Raw genomic sequence first — 18,640 nt, 5'->3', positions numbered from 1 at the left:
TTACAGCCTTCCATTCATAAGTTTCCACTTGGCATTTTAAACCGCTGTTGCCACATAGTTTCCACTACAGACAAATAGTGTTTATTGTCTGTCTGAGGGCGTCACTTTCTTGTCCAACAGGTAGACCCACAGTAATTTCTGAAATACCTGCTTTACAGGTTTTAACTTCCCTTGACCTACAAGCCTATATCTACAGGTCATATCTACAGGTCATGTACACCACGGTCCAGTGGACAGATACGATGAGGCCAAAAACATTTTCACTCCCCGGATAAAGATTTTGGCTGAGGTATTCCTGCTGAGTGAAACTGCAGCAGTAAGTAAACAGTGCTGCAGAAACTGTCATGATGCAATCTAGTGGGAGCTTATCTGCCTGTGTGCTTAACGAGGAAACAAGTGCAGCATTAAAACAAGGAAACTGGTACACTTATAATACAGGTGATTATCAAATTCCTAGCCTTATAGCGCCTTGACACACTTAGAGACACACACAGAGAGTTTGGAGAGAGTGTGAGTACATGTGACACTGTTTTTTTTTTGTTTTTTTTTTGAAAACACCTTAGAGGTTTAACGCCTCCACATTCCTGAGGCTGGGCTGGGAGGACATGGCGGCTCCTGCATCAGCCGGCTAGCTAGACAGCTTTTCCTACATAACTGTGGGCTTAGTCACCCGCACAGGAGCAGGCTAGGCTCTACATGCCTCATAGGAGCCTGTCTATAAGAGAGGCATGAGTCAGACTGGTTAACACTCCTCTCTGTATAGCGGGCGTCCAATGAGATAACACCTGTATACTTTTGATATATCTGAGTAAGGTCCATTGCTGTTGAACTTAAGCTAAATCAATCTAGTAATGTAGCTATTAGGCTTAGGTTAAGTGAAGCGCATTAGTGCTTTAGCAGAAATATGGCGAAGCACTTGGACTATGGAGTTACATCACACAGTCCTTTCACCTTGAACCCATGTGAGTCCTTTGTGACTCGCCTGCTTTTATGTGAGCAGAAGGATGCCACCTGTTTTAATTCCTAAATGAGCCTCCATCCAGTTTGGCGACTGGCCCAAAATGTCATAACGCAGGTCACTTCGACAAGCCCCACTGTCAATCGACATTACACAAAGCAGAGTCAATGTCATACGTGGCAGCACAACAACAGCGAATGTGTGTCCATCAACTTTATGATGATGATGAACTGTATCAGCCCAATGCCCTAAATTAAATGTTACCCTGTGTGAAGCATCATGTTTTATCCTACGATCTATGAGATATACGTCACGCTGCTGTGCTCTGACATCGTGGCTGCTCGTTGACGACACGTGCTTCTAGGCTTTATTTTCCCCCACAGGCAGGTAGAGGTTTATTATGCAAGAGAGGCTATTTTGACAACATATCTTAGAATCTAATGTTGTGAGCGTAAGCATTACTGTGTGTGTGTGTGTGTGTGTGTGTGTGTGTGTGTTCCAGCTTTACCTGACATAGAGGGAGCGTTTCTCACTGGTGCGAAGGGAGCCTGATCCAGAGCTCATGCTGCTATTCATCATCTGCTCCCTCAGGTCGTGGATCTTGGACTCGAAGCGACTATACTCTGTGGGGAGCAAACACAACAAACTGTGTCAGAAATAGGTCCTGGAGCATATGTTACCACTTTAGGCTTTAAAGTTTGTACACCCAAAGTTAAGGTGATGTTATTTAATAGCAGTGTTGGGTACCAAACTTGGTTCTTTTACGGGTCCAGATGGAATTAGGTCGGTACTACTGAGTACAGGTTCAGTTAAATCAATCAGAGCCAAATTTCGGTACCTCAGAGTGCACCTGGGTGAGAGCGCCAGGTTCAGAAAGGAGGCTGAAGCGCCACAAATTGCCCTGAAGCTGAGAGGCTGGCCACGGACCTCTGCTGGCTTCCCAGAGAGCTGAAACTAACACTGAAGCACTGTTTTGATCTATCTGGTCTGTCTTATTTTCTATTTTATTTTAGAAATAGCCTAGCATCACTGCTGCTCCTGACTGTGTTTAAATATCATACTCATTACGCATATTTGTAAGTCAAGTCTAAACAGAGCGAGAAAGAGGAAAAGACGAAATGCTTGTTGAGTGATGCTTGTTTTAATATTACAATTTCTTTATTAGCCTACACAAATAGTTAAGTACAGAAAAAAGGTACGGCTGGGTATCTGTGCCAAATTTGAGGTACTGCTATTGGTTAAAACATGAAGAGTAGCCCATCCTATTTAACAGGGGCCAAAAGTCTGTTAGACCCTGCTCTCTTGTTCCACTGGAGATCTGCTGGAGATCTGTGTGCCTCAGTTGACACTGCAGTGAGCCGGAGTGAACAGAGGAAAGGGTTCAGCGAATCCTTAGGCTTAGATTAATGACCCCAGGAACAGATGGTTTATCACAGATCTGCCTTACACATCCAGTAATGTCTCATGTCAGGTAATTAATTACACAGATTAATTAAGTTCAACATGGGCTCTTTAGTGTGGTTAAAAAAAGGGAAGGCCTCCAACAATTTCAAATGCATGACCATTTGTCATAGGTGTGTAAATCCAGTTGCTGCTCAGGAGCACAGGGATGATATATGAATCCACCTGGACCTCCTCATTAAGAATGCTCTCATTAGCCCGCTGTGCGCAGCGAGCTCTGTGCCCAGGCTGCTGGAACAAGCTAGGCCACCGCACCACACAGCACACGGCTAGATAAACAGAGCGGCAGATGCAGCTAGAAAAACAAGTAGGCTAGGTAGCTCATGTGATCACACAAAGGAGGCGTTGGGACCACATAAAGAAGCAGCGTGAGCAACCAAATTTGACATATGGCATGTTTTTACAATTTGAAAGGAAAGTAACCACAGTAGAATTAAGTGTTAATGTTTCATATTGTACTCAGGATTTCAGCTTCACATCATTAATGGCATGTGATAACAAATGCTTTTGCTCTAGTGACATATCTATGTCTTAATCATAATTAGCGAGAGTATATTGTCCACCTTTATTCCCCTTATCTCTTTTACTGCTTGCCCTTAGAGGTTGACTCCTACCTTACGGTTTAATCATCCAGAGCTGGCAACACTTCCTGTAACGTGAACGACAAGAGATCAAAGTCCAGACTCTATTGAGCAAACCTACAACAAGTAGCCTTGAAAAACAAACACCCATGCCTACAAAGATGATTTAGCCGAAGTCAGTCCGGGCTCCCGGAAAATTCTGGGCAGGTGCAAAAACAAGCCTCAGGTCGCTGAACTCCAACCCCCCGCTGAAACCTAAAGGGGATTCAAAGCAAACACGCATCCTGCCCGAGGCCTTGTGCCAGCTCTCCACCCTGCTCTCTGCTCAAAGGGTTAAAAATACAACAGGGTGACGCTGCAAGGTGAGGTAACCAGACACCGCCTGACTGCCTGTAACCAAGAGCAACGTCCCAGCACTCCTAGAACGGGGACAGCACATGCGGAAACAGCCATTCAGACGAGTCCACTTGGCTCTCAGAGACAGGAGACATAAAAGAATGGCGGCCTGGGAGAGGAGGGGTTTGAGGGACGAGACAAAGAGTAGCTGAGGAGAGGGAGCAGTCTTAATGCCCTGCTTCATAATAACACCGACCTGAAGGGCCAGCTGAGAGCTGCGTCGGTGAGATAGTACTATGAGTAGCACAGGTGGAAGAGCTAAACGCTTTGCTTGTTCACATTCCTGACGTCCAAGTGACTCATCTGAACACTGTGGACATTCAGGAGGAGCAGGAGGAGCACTGATTTGCAACCAGCGTTAAGCCTCTGTTGGGAGTTAGGGTGGGAATCATAAGCTAAACCATAAATTGCTGCCACGCCTCGTTGTTAATGACGTCATCAGAATACAGGCAATTCTGCAACACAATCATCCTCTTACAGCACAGTACAGTACATTACAGTATCTGTGTAACAGGGCAGGGAAACACGCTGTCATCTCTCATCAATTTGCCACATGTACTTCCTTTAAGAGCTTTCAGTTGCCAGTAAACTGGATATGAAACAGTAAAGGAAGTGTACACCTGTTACACAGAAAAGGAAGGATACAGAAAGCACTGTGGTACTGGAGAGAGAGTATCACAGCAGTGCCACAAGACAACTATACATTACACTGAAACCTGAGTACTGTATCGACTGTTAGTCCGACCTCAAATATCAAGCACATGGACGAAGAGTGATGGGAATAAATCTCTCAAGTGTGTCAGCATTGTGAGGACAGTAGATATAAACTAACATAAATCCAAGTCACAGCTGTAACAGCAGCATTCAGCCCTCAGATCGCTCACAAGTAAGGACACAAACGTAAGCAGTTTCTTTAACCAACTGCTGGCCACATGAATGATCAGACTGATTAATGATTAAAAGCCCAGTAGAAACGGGTGTCCTCGTGACATAGGGATTTAAGCGCTGACCATGAACTGAATTATCCTCAGGCTTCATCCGGCCTGGGACCTTTAATGCATGTCATTCCTCCTTTCGTTCTTGCTTCATTTCCTTTCAGCTAAAATGCAGTAAACATGTTTCCTTCATGGAAATTCTGAAGTTGACATGGGTCCATTTTTGCAGTAGAAGGGTAACGCCATCAATCCAAATTGCTGCTCCCACTCTGCCAACCATTATTTAACACACAGCTGAACAAAACTGAAAAGATAAAATATAACTTGCCATTTGTATTGGATAGAACAACCATCTTTATTCATTATCGACAGTTATGGCTGTAGCCTATAGCAGCACATGCTTATATAACATAGAAATAGGCTTAATTATCTGATGACACTTAAGGCACAGACACGCCAAACTGACACCGAAGAACGACGCGGAGGCTGTCACCTCACTTCACCTGTGTCTTTGATCTCACTCCCTCTTGACTTTAGTCATTTGATCGCTGTCCTCACTTCCGTTTCTCTTCTCATGCATGGAGCAGAACTACCAGTCAGAGTGATTTCATTCACAGACGGGCTCTGGCGTCTCCGACAATGATTCAACAGGCTGAATCGGCTGACTGGTGCCAACAAGACGCTCATGAACGGCCAACGTCAGCTTGGTGTTTCAGGGCCCTTACAGCAAGTGTTATTGGTTCTGGATCAATATATCGATTCATTGATCAACAATCCAATATCATCGATGCAAAGTGAAAATATCGATACATATTGTCATCTTAAGATTAATCTTTTTGGCTTGTCTTTGTCACCATTTCCATCTAAGCACACCTCTTTCCGAAAAATTCACACAGTGCTAGCGGCCTTGCAGATAATGGGAAGCAGCCAAGAAAAAGACGAGGATATTTAATCTATCGCAGGCCCCTGAATTAAAATGAATCATATCATGTAAGGCTTTGGGATATCAGCAAATATCATACTGTTATCAAAAGAACTGATCTACTGTATTATGATGAAACTTGTCATTTTCACCCCCAATAATCACATTCACCTGGTTAAGACTGAGTCATAATAGAAAAATAAGACCTCCTTGCCTACTCCAACTCTATACAGTCATCAATCCAACATCACTTATTCATTAACATCACTACTCACAAGAGCGCCACTGAAATGCTGGGAAACAGGAGTCCACAATTATTAATGTTAAAACTCTGTCCCTTAAAGCACAATACACAAGAGCTAGCCTATATTTTTAGGAGTGACCCACAGGAAGAAAAGACAGCTAATAGAAACTGGGACTATTCTGTATCTCTCACTCCCACTGCGTGTCCTCATTAGTTGTACAGCTTTTTATTTTGGGGGGACGGTCGCTTCTCTTTTGATCCAGTTATGCAACACAGCAGGCATGTACTTGTAATGTGAGAGTGTGTTATGTTCTCGGGGATAGTCGAGTCAGTGCAGACACACTCCCCCCTCCCCAATAATATACTACAGGAGGGACATTAAGACCACGACTTAACTATTTCTGCAAACCTCTGTTATGCACACTGGTGGGCTGAGGGGCCATTGAGTTTAACATTTCCTCTACAGCCCTCCTCCCATTTCCTACATGCAAAGATTTTTGTGTAATTACACTCCTTGATGGTGGGGCAAGGCAGCGCGTGGATATACACCCCTTACTTCCATTCCTCCCAGCTGAATGTGAGTTAAAGACTTGGTGATGCTCCAGTAAGTCACTGAGAGTCATGGGGGGGAGGAGGGGGGGGCTCCTGCTGCAGCTCTGTTGTGGCTTCTTGTAGTCTTCAGTGCTGGCCTTCCATCAGAGATCTGTGGACGCCTGGGCCCCGGCCCCCGAGAATACTCTCCAGGCAGTTTGCCCTGCATAAACCAGCATTCACCCTCCACTTCCTCCCCCTGACTGACTGTCCTTGTACATCTCACTGGGGGTTCCTCCTTCTCCATACTCAAACTCAACGACATGTCACACACCACTTTAGGATGCCAGCAGAATTAGTGGCGACAGATCTCAGGTCTCCAGTGGGGATGCAGGAAGTCAATCATTTGCCAGCACTCGGCTTGTGCGTTTTGAGTAGTTAAGCATTGTACACAAACAGATAAGTGTCCTCCACTGGGTTACAAAGGGGGCGCAGAGCTGAAAGCAGGATTTGGTATGGGAGACAAAGGTTCCCTTCAACGAACCACATCGTTATTCAAGATGCTGCCTGATTGGTCTGGCATGCGAGACAACATGAACTCACATGGACAAGAATGAAGCATTATAATCAGTATTTGGTAGCAGATGGAAAAACTATACTGCCATTCTGTCAGTTTTTATCTCAGCCTGTGTCTGTCTTTAGCCTACCCTCGTGCCCATTCACTGATCCCGTTCCATCTTAATTTCAATGACCTTGGAGAGTTATTGGACATTTGAGGCTTGGCTTTTATTCAAAGAGAAAGGAATATGGAGTGAGAGCATGCTACAACTCATGCCCCTTCACATTCCTGTCATAGTCCAACCTGAGAACTCAGCCTGCATCTAAAGCTCACAATATCCTTCCCATTGTTGTTACAGCATTACTGCAGCATGCTCAAGTACACATGCAAAGAATTACCAAAACACCGGGAAGAATGCGGCTGCCAAAGTAACCTGCGATGCACGGCCAACCTACAATTTACTATTACAAAGAAAGCGCAGTGCCATTTTGTGAACTGGAGTCTGTGTAAATTAGAAAATAGCTCACAGGGCAGCCAACACATAAATTCTGCTCAAGTCAGCATGAACATGGACTTGTGGTCAGAGAGTCCAAAGAGTGGTGTGGCTCACAGATGTGATGTAAAGGTAAAGATGTGAGTTCAGAGGTGAGGTCAGTGTCTGAAACCACCACCACTGAGCTGACAAACACCTGTTTGACCACACCTCTGTGTCCCCACCTAAGGGTTTGGGTTACATAAGAACAGTAAAGCAACTGTTTAAAGTACCTGAATGGATCCTGCTGCGTATCAGTTACAGCATAAATCTACTTCAACTTGCTTTAAGCAGGAACTTTGAATAAGAAATGACAAAACAAGAAGTCATTAAACCAAATAAACGCGGTTTCCAGGTAATGGAGTGGTTAAGTACAGAAGGGGTGAGGCTATCACATGTCTCCCACGATGACTTATTAATGTCAAGCCTGATTAGAAGACTCTTCAACTCTTTCTGTGTAGTGTCTCAACCATTAAGGGGAACATACAGTCTGTATGTAGTGTAAGGTTAACGTGACTACAGGAGTAAAACAACAGGTTACAGCTAGGAAGAGCAACACACACCACCTCGGTACAGTTACAGTCAAAATAAACCTGTTACCTCGCTCCTCTTGTTCCTGATTCAATGTGTCAATATATTCCGCGACGGTCCTTCCTCTTCCCACCTCAACCAAACCAGACTGTGGCTATTATTTCGCCGGTTTCTTCATCCAGTCATTAGGGAGTTCATGCGGCTTCTGCTCTGCTGCTGCTGCTGCTGTTGTAGTCGAGCCCATCCCCCATCCACACAGGCTGGTAGACAGATAAAAGTTGGAAGTTTTTCCGTTTTCCACCTTCTGTCTAAAGTCTCCTTTTCTAAACTTTCCTTTGGTGTCTCAGCTCGCACTTTCCGCTCAGTGTCCTCTTTCCTTTGCTGTCCGGGGTTTGTGTGCACGAACAGCGGGGCTCGCGGGTTTGAACAGGGAAGGACAACAGCGGCTCGGTTTGCCCGCCTTGTAGTTGGCTCACTTCAGCCTGCTGCTAACACAAGTGCCGCCCCTAAACCTGAATACTTCCTGCAGCCTTTCAGGAGGAGCGCTGGCCTCATTAGTAGACTGAGACATCACGCATCCACCGCCAAACGAGGTGGACCTGATGTTTCTTTGCAACCTTAAAGGAATATTCCTGCGATTTAGTGCTGCATGTTCTTGAAGTCAGGGGGATTTTTACAAGTGGGTTGAAAAATGGCTTAAATAAAAGCAACAGAAGCGGAGATATCCTAACTGTTTCCCTAGTATGTTCCACTAGGTTTCAAAATCATTGCATCCTTCATTTCCCACAATGCAACTTACTACCTTTCACTACCTGGTGAATGCCCATGGCTTTTAAAGGGGAAGTGCGCATATTTGCTTTATGGCCCGAGAGTTGTGGTGCTTTCAATTTGCCCCGGGAAGTTGGAATTGTCGAATTCCCAGCTGGGAATTTTGGCTGAAACGCCCCCAGAAGTTGTACTTCCTGTTAAGAACATCAGAGAAACTTCACAAACCCTAACCTCAAAATCCAATATGGCTGCTCCGCACATCACCAGTAGTGAAAGATACTGTAATGTACTGTTTATTAGCACTTCTTTCTTAATAGTGTCTCATTAAAACAGTTGTACACAACGCTGTCCAACATCTGAGGACATATGCAGTGTCTGTATGCGCAAAAAATGCAGTGTAATATGTTGTATCAACTGGTATTGCTAACAATGAACTGGTATAACATCTTGGTTTTCCAACTTGTTCTACTGGAGCAAGATCAACTCAGGTGTGACATCATTTCCAGCTCCAACCTCCAACTTCCAAGGTAGATGGAGTGCAGCATCATCAGACCAAGCCTCCAAGAACAGTGCCAGATGGAATTGAATTTTACACAGTGGCAAAAAGCAAAATTACACTGTCTGGGGCCCAAAAATACTTTTCCCCATAGACTTATATTGTGAAAGAGATGTCGGTAAATCAGTGGATATATTTTTTGAGTGCATAACTCCCACAAAGTGATGTGTTTTACAACCAGTATTTGATCCATTTGGTCAAGTAACATTTCAAAAGTCTAGAAGAGCTGCAAGATTTAATAATTTTATCACCATTCAAGTTAGCGGAGCGCTAAAGCAGAAGTTAGCTGTTAGTCTGGCAGAAGTAAGCCTCTAGTACGCCTACTCTGTGGGCCCCATAATGTGGAAGATCTGGGTAATTTCAAATTGCAGAAAAAGAGCATTTTTGGCTTCATGAGCAGCTTTCATTGGAATGAAGGGGGGCCTGCCTCCAACACTGTATCCAGGTCTCTTAATACATCCATGCATCACTCCTGACCTCAAAATCCAATATGGCTGCTCCACACAACAAAAGTAATGAATGCTGCAGTTATATACTGTTAATTAGCACTTCTGCCTTATTTGTGTTTCATTAAGAAATACTGCGTTTTTATCAACTGGTATTGCTAACAATGGCTAACCTGGCTAAAACTGGTATTATTAACATCTTGGTTTTCCATATCGTTGTATTGGAACGTTGTCAACTCAGTTGTGACATCACTACCACCTCTGACCTCTTACTTCCGAAGTAAATGGAACACAGCTTTAGATGAGATGCCACTCTCTATGATGAATAAAGCTACTGTCAGCAGACGGTTAGCTTAGCTTAGCACAACGACTGGGAACAGAGGGGAACAGCTGTACTGGCTCCGGTCAATGGGGAAAAACAAGCCAAATGGCACCTTGGAATGTAACACATGGTGTCTTGTGTGTTAAATCTGTACAAAAAATGAAGTGTAAAAACCAACATGTGTGATTTTGCAGGGGGTTATGTGCCAGACTAATTCTTGGAGTGTGGTCATCAATGTGAGTTTACCAGACAACCAGTGGAGACACCAAAGTGACTCAATGTTTTTACACTGTGGTTTTTGTCTGAATTAAACAAACAATAAACAACCTTTGAATAAAGCCAGGCCTTCTGTTTCCTGTCTTTGTACTAAGCTAAGCTAACCTGCTGTTGGCGTTGCCTTTGTGTTTACTGTACAGACATAAGAGTGCCATTGATGTACTCAAAACCTGTATTTTCTCCAAATATCAAACTATTCCTTTAAAGTTGTTGCCTCTAGTTTATTGTGCAGGTGTTCTGTTATATATTTATAGACAAGTGAGATAATCTTGATGACATTAACAAGATAATTTCCTCAGACTTCAGAGAGCTACCTCCAGAGATACAAAATACATTCTAGAAACTTTTTTGAACTGATTATGATGTGTAAAATCAGTGCAGTGTCCCTTCAATGTGCCTAAACAAGACTGGATTACCTACCATGCAAACAAGACAAGCTTTTAAAATCCGAGGGTGACTGTATGTCAGCTGATTTGGGTAATTTGATTAATTGTAAATTTAATAGAAAATTTGCATCCCTAAAGTACAATGTCAACTAATAATATTTTAGCTGATATTGTGCTCATATTCTAATAAAATTGTGTTTAATCAAATTTCCACAAACTTAAAATAAATTAAGCATGACTCAAGCATATCAGTACATGTTGGAATTTGGAGGCAACATTGCACAGACATTGATTCATGGGGGTTAGCAGGGGCTGGACAATAAATAATCAATACTTATCAGCCTTATCTGGCTCAAAATACTTTTGGTTGTTTGATCATAAATCTTTCCAACACAGCCCATCAATACTGTGAGCAAGAGAAGCCCTGGTGTGGCACAATATCGTGAAGTATTCATGTGTGATATGAGACAGTATGGCCTCACCTTCAGGCCTGTACTGAGCTATGATGGTGACAGTCTGACCAGCTCTCTTCAGTGCTGCAGCCGCCTGCTCATGTGTGGCGTTTCTTAGGTTCACTCCATTCACCTGCAACAATCCAGGCAAACAAAAGAAATCTTTTAGCAAGAAAACCCAGAACAGATCCTACAGGTGTGCCGCTCGTCTAATTGTGAGGATGTGTAGAGGAAACAAGTCTAGCTGGATGGATCAGAGCTTAGATAAGATAAGATCTGCTCCCATCATGTAAAGGCTTGACCTTGAGTATGTTTCAAAATTTATGACTTTTACTGATTTTAAATGACCTTCGCAATCACAAAATGTATTACAGTAAAGACGTTATTCACCATTAGATTGAATATTTTCAGGCTAAAGCAGCGCTGAAATAACACGGGTGTATATCAAGAGCAACACTGGATTCTGAAAAGGTTAAGAGTTATGAAATATAATATTTAAATATGTAATTTATTGAATACTTTATTGATTCTCAAAATTCTCTTGTCTGGCAAAGCACAGCTAAGCTCCCTCGAAGTTACTGTGGATTTTATGTCTTGCTCAAGGACATTTCAGCAGGGCAGATGTTTGCAGGCTGTCTAAACACTGGGCCAACTCAATTCTATCATCATTATTCTGACAACGGGAGTTGGCTCAAACTTTTTGTTGATGATGTGGGCGAACAGAAACCATGAGATACTGCTTGAGATACTGACCGATAGAATCCGGTCGCCCCTCCTCAGCTCGCCACTCAGGTCAGCTGGCCCTCCCGCCAGGATAAAGGAGACGAAGATGCCTTCTCCATCTTCTCCGCCGACGATGTTGAAGCCCAGGCCTGTGGAGCCCTTGTGCAGCAACACCTTCCTTGGCTCCCTGCCAAACAGAGTAACAGGGTCAGGGTGAAGGGCAGGGCAGATAGCATAGAGGAGATGGGCTTAGAGAGAGATGTGACCATAACTAAAATAGAAACAGCATAAACAGAGGGGTACACAGAGGCTGTTTCAAACAACAGCCATCTTCTAGTGTATGATCCCAAAATGTCGAGTGCTGCAAGCCATAGGCTTGCAGATCTTTCTGTAGATCCACTCTGTATATACAGTTTTTGAAAGTTAGTGCCATGAATGATTTATCCACAGGACCACTCACCAGTAGAACACAATGATTAACCATGTAGTAATCATGTACTAATCACACTGCTGATAGAGTTGATGTGGATTACACTGATAACACTGCAAACAGTTTTGCAATAGATACAGTAAATGCAATAAAACAAGCAGCAACACGTTTGATTCTGAATGCATATTATCTCCTGGCTATAGGACTTTCTGCTTTGCATGGCAATCTCATGGAAATGTACACACGTGTACACATTTAAACACCCACTCACTTTAACGTACGCAGACACAACGAGCCACCTCCTGCTTGACAGGCCCCGCTCTGCTTTAGCTTTAGCCACTATGACTCATCCTCCAGCAGGCTATTCAGACTGCCTCAGTTTTAAGATGCGATAGAGGCCAAACCGCTGCTATGGTCCAGCAAAAGCCCTCTGAGAACACACTTCACACAAGTGCAAACACACACACACACTCTAGGAAGCTCGGCGTTGGCCTCACACACACACACACACACACACACACACACACACACACACACATATTTTATACACAAATGCACACACAGACATACACGCATGCACGTACACACACACAGACGCACAGAGTTTCCTCTCTTAACAGAAAACACTGCATGGTTCCCATTAGTGGTCTTCTCTTGCAGTACTCAGCCTGCGGTCTACAGGAACAATTCCTACTCAATCCCTAATGGCTGCGCTCTAACTTGCTGTTAAGGCCATTTTCCCATCGATGGCAGCCGAGGCAGCATTCCAGACTTTCAGAATCATACCCATGACTGGAAAAAGCGTTGATTACTCCACTAAAAGAAATTAGGAGCATCGGAAAGTCCTAGACTATAAAACAGTGCCTACAGACAGACTTAACCAGACTGTTAAAGTGTAGTCGTTTGAAATGAACTGAACTCAGATGCAGATGATATTTTGTAAGGCCACTGAATAAGATCAATAGCAACATAGTGAGTCTGGGTCTGCAGGATTCCTTACAAGCAGTGTCTGTACAAGGCAGAATCAGGGACAGATTCAATTTACGTGTGCTGACAAAGCTTAAAACATTCTTGCTTTTTAGATCTTTTTAGTACCAGAGATGAAAAGTAAAATAAAAAAAATGAAATGTAACAAATGCCTTTGAATGTGCTAAAACAACTGACTTTCCTTCAAACAAGTCAAGCTTAAAATAACCTCACTTTCCATCTTGAGCTTTTCATCCCAGCTCGACGAGGTACACAGATCTCCATGGTTACCTTAGGATCCGGAAACGGTGCTTGCTTCTGAAAGAGCATTTCCTAACCGTGCGTTCAGGCAGGCTCCTCACCAGTGACATGGAGGATGAGATGTTGACCGTGAACATGGTGGCTACAGCACATCGGCCTCACTCCTCGACCCCTCTTCCTGTCTGGCCCTCCGCTGAGAGAGGGGCTACAATTTTAGAAGCTCCTGCGTGTTCCCTATCTCATCCTTGTGTGCTGTGATGGGAAGCAGCTCCTCTTTGTGCTGTCACAAACGCTCTCTCCCCATCATCACCAGCAAGGCAAGACTTAACACTTAACCCTAGCGCTCCCACGCAAATCATCTTCAAGCAGTTCTGCAAGAAGAGGCCAAAGTCCCCCCTCACTGACATCTGGACTGACCAGGACTGCATTACATCACTAGCATCAGGGCTCAGCGGTTGTGTCAAACTGGAGGTTATCCAAGTTTGATATCCTTTCACACCCCGCTGTCCCCGCGTCTCTGCTCCGATGCTGCTTTGGGTCCAGCCCCCATCTCCGATGCAGCACACCAGCATTCCTGTCTGTCAGCCCAGGCCCTCTGGAGAATAGGCAGACAGATTCCCAGAAGCTCCTTGCTAATTTGTCAGAGTGTAAACAAACTGAGGAGCTCATGAACTGACTTTCATGACTTTCGGGCCTTTCATTCGCCCCCGTATTCTGTGACCTGGCTGCACGCTGGAAGCTAGACTTCCTCACAGGAAAATAATGTGCAGACTACTGTGGAACATTTGGACAACAAGGCCAGTGTCTCCTTATTATGTTACAGTCACTGGAGTATGCGTGTGTGTCTGCATGTACTGTTTGCCCATAGGATGTGCACCGGCTGGATGTTGTCACAGAAAATGGGAGTGAATTCCTACAGTTTTACATACAGGGATCATGTCCTCCCCTCCTATCACAAGACCTGCCTACCCTCCCTTCCCCCCTTTGCCTTTTCATCCATGCCAGGAATGTAAACAGTTACAGAGCGGTAAAAACCCTTTCTCTCTGCCCAGCCATTTCTCCTGCGACTTCTTTTCTCTAAATCAGAACCCCCCCACCCCCCACCCCCCCCACCCTGCCACCGCTGTATTCTCCCTGTCTGCTTCAGTGTTTTGGCTGAGGCGGTCGCAGCTCAATCCTAAAGCTGTGAATGGATATCTGGGCTGCAGGGTTCAGCGGGTCATGCTGCCCTGGACTCAGCCCAGTAATTGGCTCTGCTTGGCTGATTAATGGTGGACGCTGCAGATGGACGCCATTTTCCACAGACAGACACTACCTCTTGCAGCACTTTTATCTCCCCCCTGTTCCCCCGCATGGATCGGCTTATGTATAGAGGCGTGTACTGATAAAATTAAAATGCTGCTTTGTCTCTGTCTTCCTTTTCACTGCTTAAATTTCACCCTCACATTTTCTGCCTTTTCTTCATGGCCTGCTATTTTCTTCTCATTTGACATAGGGAAAAATTTATTCACTGCTAAGGTGATAGACAGTTTAAGATATTCCATGCCTCTGACTGTGACTAAGAATAAAATTGGAGCGATGAATGATTAACACCTAAGACAAGTGCTCAGCTGAATCTGCTGTCTTTCATTTCAAACTCTCCTTTGTGCTTCTGCAGCTCTAAAAAGCACTTCATAAAAGTAAAAGCATTCCTCGTTATTGATGACTGAATTCTTGCGCTGACCAGTCAAAGGTTTTGTTTGTGTGTGTGCGTGCATGAGACGCATAAGGTTACTGATTAGCTCACCTGCTGCTGCAGTCCACAGACTTCTGTATTTACATAAGCTGTGCCTGAACAAAGCAGCCTCACTGGAAGCATTGTCGTGTATATCTAACAACTGCAGCCCTGGTAGGACCAGCAGACGGGAGCTGCTTGTTTAGTGATTCTGCACACTGTCACTACTGTACACAAGTATGTTTACACCAAACATGCATATTTAAACACAAAGGTTTTTATCTCTGATCGAGCCCAACGTGGACAGAGACAAGGATGCACGCCACTGACACATCTCCAGAAGAAGGGGGTAATATCAGATGGAGAAGGGGGAGGATGTGTCTGCGATGACACCACTGAGGGGGATGTGCAGATGGGCAGAGGGCCGATACAAGCTCTGATTCATTCCTCACAACCAGCCTGCTCCACTTCTGCGGAAGCCTGTGCTTACTACAGCATCCATCTAAAATAACCACTCCCGGATCAAGCCAATGGGGAAGCTGCTGGTGCTGGAGGGAGGTGTCTGCTATGTGTCTGTCAGTGTGATGGAGCTGGATGCTCATCTGCTGTGATTGGGATCAAGTCGGTTGTCGGCCATGACGTCCTCCGAGACACTCTTTTCTGATTATGCGGCGGACATGACACACAAACCCACCAGGGGCGAACAGGTGCATGCATGGTCACAGTATGTAGGCCGTTCTCATTTGCACCGCTGATTTACGAGTTGTCTGGCATGCGGGATGTATACCCACAGGTATGTGCCCGTGTGGTAATTGTGCACTGCACAATTTAAAGCGTGTGTATCTGTGTGTGTATGTGTCAGCACATTATGAGGAAATATTGCAGCGTACAGTATGTGTGTGTGTGATTGGTGCTGGCAGCATGGGTGATGAGAGGGGTAAGACCTGAGTGCATGGCCTGGTTTTCCCAATGTGCAGATGAATCATGACAGCTGCAGGACTGTCTACTGCTACTGGTCCGCTGGCCTGCACCGGATCAGGCTCTTACTCCCCCGTTACATTTATGGTAACAGCAAGGCTCTGTGTTTATATTTACATACATAGAGCAGCAGGCAAAACATTCCAATGCTGCAAAGCAGAATATTTGAGTTGGGCGGCTCCAGTTAGCCCTTTCATCCTCCTGTACTGTCCACAGCAACCTGCCTTTAGTTACAGCCACACCACAATCTGTTCTTTCCCCTTTCAAACACACACACTCACACGGTAAAACACATATTGGCAACAATACATGGCATATATGGCAGACAATGTAAGCTACGTTCAGCACAAGCACATTCCATAAAAGCAATGGTTCTCACACACACACACACACACACACACACACACACACACACACACACAGACACAGACACCAGGGCATTCATCCATGAGGTGAAGCACAATGGGCAAGACTGTGGATGTTAATGTAATAAATAAGAGCAAATAAGTGAAACTAAATCAACAAACAGGAGGCCTTCTGCACATTTGGTGATGCCAAACACATTGCCATAAATATCATGTATATAATTGTCCTCACTCAGCAGTAGCCACCAGTGAAAGTAGCTTGGCCCGAGATGGAGGCTTAGTTTTGTCGATGCCTCCTGACAGATGGAATTGAGCAGCTTGTGGGAGCGTGAAGCCCTTTCGGCTGCACTCCCGTGGAGATGTGTTTGTGAAGAGCAGGTACGACTCCATTTTAAACTGCGATAAACAGGGCCCTATTGTTTTAGATTCAAAGATGCGAGCAGATTAGTAGAAAATTGATGGACAAATAATGACTGTGGGGTAGACCTTTGAAATGATGAAAAGTAGAGCAAAAAAAACATAACAAACACACAAAGGGCAAGAAATAATAAGCTAATTTCCGATAAAATGTTTCAGCTCTGCAGTCAATTTGCTTTGATTGTGTTTCGTTTTGCAGCACAGTTTGTGTGAAATCATGAAAGATTAAGTAGCCGCATATGAGTCAAACACTGAGTGTGTCACACAAACATAAAAAGCAGCAACATACAGCATACAAAGCAGTAAAGTAGACATAAAATGGGGAAACACTTACATGCAAAGCTAGAGACAGAAAGTGCAAAGAGGTCGCCATATTTCTCCTCTCAATCTTTTTCTTCTACTTGTGTAATTTGTGCACAAATGTGTCGCAACATACTCCTGCTGAGGCAGTAGTCGCCCACTGGCCCTTCCCTGTCTGACGCCAGATCCAGATGCTAAGCTATACAGAGGAGGGTTAGCTAAGCAAGGCGTGATGGACTAGGTTAGTACCTGCCAGAGAAGGGGAGTGGACCTTGGCACAAGGGAGCAGGGGAAGGACAGAAGCCTCTGTAGAGGGCCTGGGGCACCTTCATGTCCCCAGGTTTGTGGATGACACTGTAAATAGGTTCAGCCCTGCTGTGGGGTACAGGAATCACAGTGAACGGGACAAGTGTAGGACACAAATAAAGCACACATACCAACAAGGATGCGACAAATGCACATACAAGTCATGTAGACAGCTTGTACAAGGACATTACAGGGCCACATAATGAACACTCATCCAGTAACACATTCGCTCCACGACACACGGACACGCATACAACGCCTGCATGCAGTCACGCACACACAGGGGGAATACAGCCTCCTCCCCCCCAAGTTGTGGGTTAAGATGACTCAAGGCCTTGTGGGGCACTCCAATCAAGCCTCTATGAATGCTACTTCTGATCCAGTACTTGGATAGGAGGTCAAAGGTTAAAACACAGTCATAACAAGTACAAGAAGTGACAAGAGGCCTCTCTGCAAAGTATTTGGTCAGCACACAGCCACCACACACTGTCAAGCTATAATACAGTCTGCACCACCCGGGCCCTGATGAGCTAACATTGTAGACAAAGCATTGTTTTTGCTTCATGAAACACTTCATAAGGGCAGTTTAAATTTCTGTACATACAGGCGTTATTAAAATAAACCACACCACCTTATAGAACACCTAAAACAGCAACAAAATGGAGGCAAAGAGAAACCCATGCAAAACTAAAAAATAATATTCAAAGACTGTAATTTAATCCTATGCAATTTAGCTCCACAGCGATTCGCCTTTACTTACAACTACAACAACAAAAACACAATACGGCCTTTGGCTGATATCCACAAGCAGTCTACTGTATGTGCTACGATCATTCAAGTCTACACTCATAGAGCCTGCATGAGTGTAATGTATGAGAGCAGAGTCATTCATGGAGGAACCGGTCTGTAACCTACCTCGTGAAGTCTTCCTCCCCCAGCATATGACGGGGAACTGGCGAGTACCTGGACGGGGTGACCTGGGGCGGCGGGTACACTGGCTTGGGCTCCATCGCCCCCATGTAGTTGTGGCTGACGTGGTTGTCCGCCATGGTGGGGAAGGCTGGAGGGAGGGCCAGGCCAGTAGGGGGAAAGAAAGAATGATTACAACACAGGCACAACAGGAACGCTGCATAAGACGCAGGCAAACTGTGAATGAGGCAACAGTTTAGCCAGGTTATCTAAACCACTTTGGACAGAAGAAAGCTATAAATGAGTGCACCTGATGTCAGTAACAGTCCCTTTCAGTGCACGGAAAATCTATACACACACAACTATGGCAAGTACAGCAGGTCAGAGTTGAACCAGGGAAGTCAGTGTGTGAGTT

At 44.7% G+C, this 18,640-nt stretch overlaps 1 protein-coding gene across 14 annotated transcripts in view; it reads right to left on the bottom strand.

The window, feature by feature from the left end:
- Nucleotides 1-18,640, bottom strand: part of dlg3 (discs, large homolog 3 (Drosophila)) — a 106,170-nt gene that overhangs the window by 12,861 nt on the left and 74,669 nt on the right. For 10 of the 14 annotated variants that reach the window (XM_049585067.1, XM_049585074.1, XM_049585073.1 and 7 more), the window contains 4 exons: nt 18,232-18,394; nt 11,610-11,766; nt 10,887-10,989; nt 1,467-1,581 (listed from right to left, as the gene is read on the bottom strand). In XM_049585067.1, the coding sequence (XP_049441024.1) occupies nt 1,467-1,581; nt 10,887-10,989; nt 11,610-11,766; nt 18,232-18,394 (538 nt within the window). The remainder of the gene's footprint in view (nt 1-1,466; nt 1,582-10,886; nt 10,990-11,609; nt 11,767-18,231; nt 18,395-18,640) is intronic. The other 4 variants (XM_049585069.1, XM_049585068.1, XM_049585075.1 and 1 more) reach the window with 1 other exon arrangement.

The sequence above is a fragment of the Epinephelus fuscoguttatus genome, linkage group LG9 (genome assembly GCF_011397635.1).
Source record: "Epinephelus fuscoguttatus linkage group LG9, E.fuscoguttatus.final_Chr_v1".
Taxonomy (NCBI): Eukaryota; Metazoa; Chordata; class Actinopteri; order Perciformes; family Serranidae; genus Epinephelus; species Epinephelus fuscoguttatus.
Note: the sequence above shows the minus strand (reverse complement) of the source record. Positions and strands in the feature narration are given on the sequence as shown.